General features: G+C 42.2%; 1 protein-coding gene across 1 annotated transcript; it reads right to left on the bottom strand.

The window, feature by feature from the left end:
* Positions 1-266: 266 nt before the first annotated feature.
* On the bottom strand, positions 267-5,685 carry EXOC1L (exocyst complex component 1 like). Its single transcript, XM_068404257.1, has 3 exons — positions 5,565-5,685; positions 2,402-2,532; positions 267-530 (listed from the first exon to the last, which is right to left on the bottom strand). The coding sequence occupies exons 1-3, from the start codon at positions 5,683-5,685 to the stop codon at positions 267-269; spliced, it is 516 nt and encodes a 171-aa protein (XP_068260358.1).
* Between the last annotated feature and the right edge of the window lie 728 nt (positions 5,686-6,413).

The raw sequence follows: 6,413 nt of genomic DNA, 5'->3' as shown, positions 1-6,413 counted from the left end.
ACATAAGCAATTACCACTAACCATGAGAATTACTGGTCCTATGTTGAAAGTCTCCTATATTTGTAAGTATTTGCCAGAGTGAGGCCCTCCTAGTATATATAAATGAATGGTCAATCGTTTATGTAAAAAGTATGTTCCATTTTTTACTTATATGTAAAATTAAAAAGCAGATTCTGCATATCACTTACTATCTTTTTGATCAGATGATTTATGAATTGCTGGTCAGTGAAAGTCAACCAGTCACCTTAATGTTAGAAAATGCACCTTTAGGACAAAGGACACAGGGAGAGACATAAAAGGTTGGAAGCATAGAAGCATATCCTCATAAGTACTAAGCAGTCCCTATTGTTGGATGACCAGATTGAATCATCGTTTAGGTAGGTGTCATCAAAGTTCACAATCTTCAAGTCCTTCTTAAGGTACATTTCATTGAGTTTGTTTAGCGTTCGAGCAAAGGTATATTTAGATGCACAACTATATGCTTCCAGATTGTAGACTTTGTGGAAGTGCATATCAAAACACGGATTATCCTAAAAAAAATGGAGAAAGAATTAAATTATTACACGCATTATAGATGTTAGAGCGGCAATCTGTTGTTCTCTGTCCAGCTCCCTTCAGGGCTTTTTCTCAGTTTGAGGGACCCTAAAGGACTTAGCATATTTCTGCTATTCATACTAAAGGGTCTTTTAAAACTTTACAAAGTAACAGTTCATAATTTGCTGCAATTATTTGCCATTAGGAGTTTTGCCTGAGTAAAACTTTCAGTTTGGCCAAGTGATACCCTGCACTTTATTGGGGTTATACAATCTTGTTTTGAAATGAACCAATTTGTCATGTTGCCTAAAACACACTATATGAAAAGCACTTGCCTTGGACTATAACTATATATGCCTGTCAGAAAAATAATATTGATTGCCCTTCCTGCCTAAATTGTAATTCTCTGTGCTTTCTGGCTCTTTGGCACAATTAATCCTAGCAGCAGCTGAACTCTGTGAAAGTCTAAGGATATGAATAACTATTACGAATATTTATTGCAGTGTTAATCACCCTATAATTATGAGTTTGAGGTTCATTTAGGCTTTTCTTTAACCAAAAATGAGACAGATTTTGATCATCCCATTTGTGGAAAGCTGAATCATCTCTGAAGGATATTTTAGCACAACACTTCAGAAAAAAGCTAAAGTAAATTCATGCAGGCAAGTGATAAGGAAATCCTCTGGCTGCCTTGGCTGAGGAAGGGACAGGAACATCTCCATAAGCAAGATAACTTGGAGAGGGGATGTAAAGGATTATTAGTTTTGGCTTTTTTCCCCCTCTGGCCTAAATTGCAAAGAGCTCACTGGGTGCAGGGATATCTGAAGCTGAGCTCACCTCCTCCATCTCCCAGATTCCTAGTTTTAGACTTGAGGGTGATGTGCACAGGACAGAATGAGAACAACCACAGTTTGTCATTTTCCTTGGAACAAGGCTCTGAAACCTTTCTTGTGGGCTCTTGATTTCTCTTTCACTAGGATAATGTAATCTGAATTCTATTTTATGTTCATTTGAAAGCACTTTCAAAGGGAAAAAAGTCATTTTTTCCTGGACTACATTTATTATGCACTGACAACTGTTAAAACATCTTCTCATACATGCAGTAAGATATTCTCCTCGGCATGTTCTTCTAGCTTTTGTAAAATAGGATTTAATTCTACTTTTGGTGCTGTTCTGTATTGTACTACTGCAGCCCCATTTTACCCTTCTGAAGTTGTATCTGAGGGATTAGGACTTTTTTAGCAGTAAGGGGCAGACAGACGTAGCCGAAGATGTTTCATATTTACACACACAAATACACAAGCATTTAATTGATCCGAGTAATGTGAGATTAAGCGATGTGAAAGAGGCACAGTTTTGGGAGCTGGTACACCAAAAAATACACTTGCATGATATTTTACACATTGACTTTGTCACACGGAGAACAGGTTCATACATTCAAATGACAGGATCACAGTTCTCTATAAAAATATTTAACGAAATTTTTGTTTCCAAATACACATTAAAATCTCTGGGATTAACTCCAATTTACACTGGGAGCTGCAGGTGGACAACTTTTATTCCCAGTTATGATGAACAAATCAGAAAACATCCAGCTTTTCCCTCAGATCTCAACTGGAGAGATGAAGAAGATTACAACAAACAAGAAAATCTCTCCTTCCTCCTGTCCCGCAACAGTGCAAATGCGATGTAGAGCCTCTCACATGCAATAAACCCAAAATTCCTTGGAGGTTTGATTTATTTTGTTTTTTACATAACTTTCTTTTTCAGATAATGCATTTTAATTGCATTTTAATACTTGTATCCCAAATTGCAACACAAGAAAAGTATACTCTAATATATGTATTTAATAATACATAACACTTACAGTATCTGCTTCTTTTCCATCAATCATCTCCAGATCTTTCAAAAACCACTTTTCAACTATTTCATATTTCTCCTCTCGATCTGCTCGCAAGTGTTTAACCATACATATTTCTACTTCTTTGCTTTTAGTCACTGCAAGAAAAAAATACTTTAGATACTCAAGCAAGTACTTCCCAAAAGTTCCAATAATGAAAGACTTAATCAAACTACGTTTTAAATAATAACTTAATGATGATGGGCAGGGTTGTATAGGGCTATACTGGACTTAATAGTTTTATTTTGCCCAGGTAGTAGGAATAGTACCATGTTGTCAGTCTATAAAACCTGTCAGCTCTTAGTAGATTTAGGATTTACCTTACCCGTCCTGTGAAAAGAGAACCTTGTCTGTGCAAAAGCCTTTCATCTGAATCCACTAGCAGTGGATTACTTTCTTAAAGGAAAACTCTTATTTCCCTATAAAATAGGTAAGTAGCCCACTTAACAAAATAACAATGAAAATTTTTCTTAAAGCTTCAAGTTGCCCAGTGCTATCTTTGTGGAAATTACTATTTTCCAACTTAGGCAGGAAATGAGAGTAAAAAGAGCAGGAAGACACTCTTTACAGTAACAACCATTATTAATTGATTGCATTGAGTGCTGTGTAGGAGGCTGTATTTCTGTAACACACAATAATGAGTGTGAAAAGCACCGGAGCCTGAACAATCTCCTGCCCATCCAGCCTGATGGCTGCAGGGCAGGCCACTTCCCCAAGCCATCCTGTAGCCTAAGGCAACGGCAAGATGTCACCTGTGTCTGGCAGGAGCATTTGGACATCATAGCATGAGGCTACAGATGCAGGAGCAAAATTCTTTCATTTTTAAATGCTGCCTGAAGTTTTGAAAACCCATTGTGAAACTTGACTAATTTCATCTTATTCCTGTTAAAACATCTCTTACTTCTCACCTGTTTATAAGAAAATGGTTATTAAAATAAAGGCAAAAAAGGGATATATGTTGGAGATATGCTGTCTTTCCATTACTAAGAAAAATAGTGGAAAATATATAAATTGATTATAATTTCTCTCAGCCGACAGCTTCTCAAACAGCCTGCTGGAAAATACAAATCACTGTTGCTTTTTTTTCTGGTCCTGTCAGTCATGGTTGCTCCATGATTTGTAACCAAAGGACCACCACTGTATTATCTTCTACGGAGAAGTTACAATGGTTTTCATTTGTAAGCAAATCTAATAGGCTAATCTTAGAAAGTTCTCTTCATACTTTCAGTTTCTCCCATTTTGTTTGCTTGCTTGCTTGTGAGGGAATATGTTGTCTCCCCCAAGAGTTAAAACAAAACGAACCAAACTCAGTCCTGTCAGACATACAAGGGTATGTTCTGGTGGCCCCCAGGTCCCACACGCTGCCACGTCTCTACCCCTCATGCAGGAACAGAAATCATATGGCGTAAGAACACAGAACAGATGTTGTTAAGAACAAGAAACCAGGAGCATGTCCTGCCCAGTGGTGAAGGTTGGGTGGACTATTTTGAACTAAAAATTTTTTTTTAAACAAATCTTTCTTTTCCTATATTTAGATATTGCTTGTTCTTTGCACTCTTGCTGACAAAGTTAAAGAAAATTTAATTTTTTATATAGAACATGAGCACAGATCTACCATTTCATTCCATTAAACTCTAAAGGCTTTTCTTGGGGAGGGCACAGCTATGGCAATGCCTTCATAAAGCACAAAGTATTTCTTAAGGTCTTCCATGGACTGAGCATCTTTTTCAGAGTCTCTGTTGGATAATACAATGTTATCCCTACCATTCTTCTCAGGCATATCAATACCGGGTTGTGAAAATCCCTGAATGTGGTTGCATTTCAGCTTTATGTTCTTCCAGGGTTTATAATGCATTAGTGAAAAGATACTATTTGCCTTCACACAGGAACTGGGACTTGCTTATTGTGAAAAGGGAAATAATGTTGGGCATATGGCACAAAAATAAGATTGCTCAGTTATCCCACACCAAGATTTTGTTTGTAATATAGATTTCAAAAGGCATAGCCTTCTAAAGTTTGTGCCTACTTATAGTTTGGCTGATTTTCTTTTTTGTTACTGGTGATTTGAAAACAACAGGAATATTACTGAGGTTGCATTGCAGGGATAAGAGTTTAGATAATGTGTTTTGCTCCTGTAGAATCACAGCAGGTTACAGTAGCTGCTGGCAGCCAGATCCAACCCATCTTTCAGAATCAGATTTCCACTCTACTCACCACTTACTTGACTATGCCTGAATATATTAGGAGAGTTTAATGCTGTATACTGGAGAGATCCCCACTCTTAATACTCTACATAATTTTCCTCTATGTCTTCAGAGACCATTCAATCTGTTAATCTGATTAGACGATTGCTTAATGACTTTGTTCTCCTCTACTTTAAAAGAAATTTTTAGTAAAAATTTTAAAGCTGCATCATGTTATTTCTCCCCTTTGGATGTTTCATAACAGTGAACCGTTTAGATCGACCACATGCAACTAAACATACTTCTACCAGATAGCTTTATAAACTATGAATCAGGTTGGTATTTCTGTACATTTAGAAGCTCTATGATGTTCAGGAATCCATTTCTTAAAACTATTTTTACAGTTTTGAAAATACAAAACCTGTTCTACTAAAATTATGTGAGCGCAGGGAACATGGCTGGCTCAGTATTTCCAGTAATCTGTAAAACAACTTAAATATTATAAAGACTTTAGATATTTACAAAGATAATGGTCACAGAATATGGTTGACATCATCCCATATTGGATGTTAACTCAATCTATGTCTCAAGTACATAGATTATTTCTACCTGTTATATGTATTTTGAACCTGAAAAGGAAACAGGCTGGAAAAAGCATTCACTTCAACCTACCCACTTACGGATGAGAGTTTTTCTGAGTATCTTCCAGTGCTGTGAAAGCGATCCCCGCTCCCGCCCCGCCACCGGCCACCGGCCACCGGCCCCGGCCCCGGTCCCGGCCCCGCACCCTCGCAACCCGCGGTACGCGCACCCTCGCACCCCAACGCACCCACCCTCGCCCCGGCGCTGCCACCTTTGGGCACCCACCTCCCCTCGCCCACCCACGGGTGCACGCCCGGGCGCCGACCCAGCCGCCCGCACTGCGGCCCGGCGGGCTGCCCCGGTACCTGCGGCGCACAGGTAGCAGCGCTCGGCGCCCGCGCCCTCCACCTCGATGAACTCGTGCAGCCGCTGCCGCCGCGGGCGGAACAGCCTCTTCGCCAGGTCCTCCTTCACCAGCGAGGACATCGCCCCCTCGCTCCACGCCTCCGCGGAGCTGCTCAGCGGCGGGTACCGACCCCCCGCGCCACGCAGCCGCCGCGCCGCGCCGGGCACCCGCAGGGCACCGCGGCGGAGGCTGCCCCCCGGCCGCGCCGGGCCCCCGGGCGCGGGGGAAGCATCGCTAGCAGCGGCCCTCGGCAGGGTCCCGCTCCGCGCCTGGCCAGCCCCCTGCGCCGCCGGGACCAGCCGCCGTTACGGCTTCGGCCGGCGGCGCGGGGAGAGGCCGGGCCGCGGAACTCCCCGCCCCACCCGTGCCCGCCCCCTCCCGCGGCCTCCCCCTGCGGGACGCTCCCGCCGCAAAGGGCCAGTGCCGGCTCGGCTGCCCCACCGGAGCCGGGACCGCGTGGGGCCGGAGTGAAAGCCCGGCGGGACGACGTGCCGTCGGGGAGCCCGCCCGGGTGCCGCCCTGCCGGAGAAGGAGAGGGAGGATGGCGAGGAAAGACGCAAAGGAACCACACTAAAGGCAGTTTACAAAAAAAAGTTGTCAATTAGTGCAATTCTTTTTATCAGTAGATAAAAGAGTTAGTAGCAAGGAGTAATTCCTTATAAAAGGAGTTCACAGGCTCATGGCTGTTACTACTGTTACTACACTAATAGCTTTATGGCTATTAATAGAGTTAAGGGGAAAATTACCTTATGCCACTCCTTATAAACATAAAGTGAACTCACCTCCGTGCAACAGGAGCTCTCAGAGG

The sequence above is a fragment of the Nyctibius grandis genome, chromosome 6, assembly GCF_013368605.1.
Source record: "Nyctibius grandis isolate bNycGra1 chromosome 6, bNycGra1.pri, whole genome shotgun sequence".
Classification (NCBI taxonomy): domain Eukaryota; kingdom Metazoa; phylum Chordata; class Aves; order Nyctibiiformes; family Nyctibiidae; genus Nyctibius; species Nyctibius grandis.
This window is presented reverse-complemented; position numbering and strand designations above follow the sequence as displayed.

Excerpts from the sequence above, each read along its gene's own strand:
- EXOC1L (XM_068404257.1), bottom strand. The coding sequence starts at position 5,685 with ATGTCCTCGCTGGTGAAGGAGGACCTGGCGAAGAGGCTGTTCCGCCCG. Across the intron at positions 2,533-5,564 it reads CTGCTACCTGTGCGCCGCAG|TGACTAAAAGCAAAGAAGTA; the intron begins GTACCGGGGCAG and ends TTTTTCTTGCAG. Across the intron at positions 531-2,401 it reads ATGGAAAAGAAGCAGATACT|GATAATCCGTGTTTTGATAT; the intron begins GTAAGTGTTATG and ends CATTTTTTTTAG.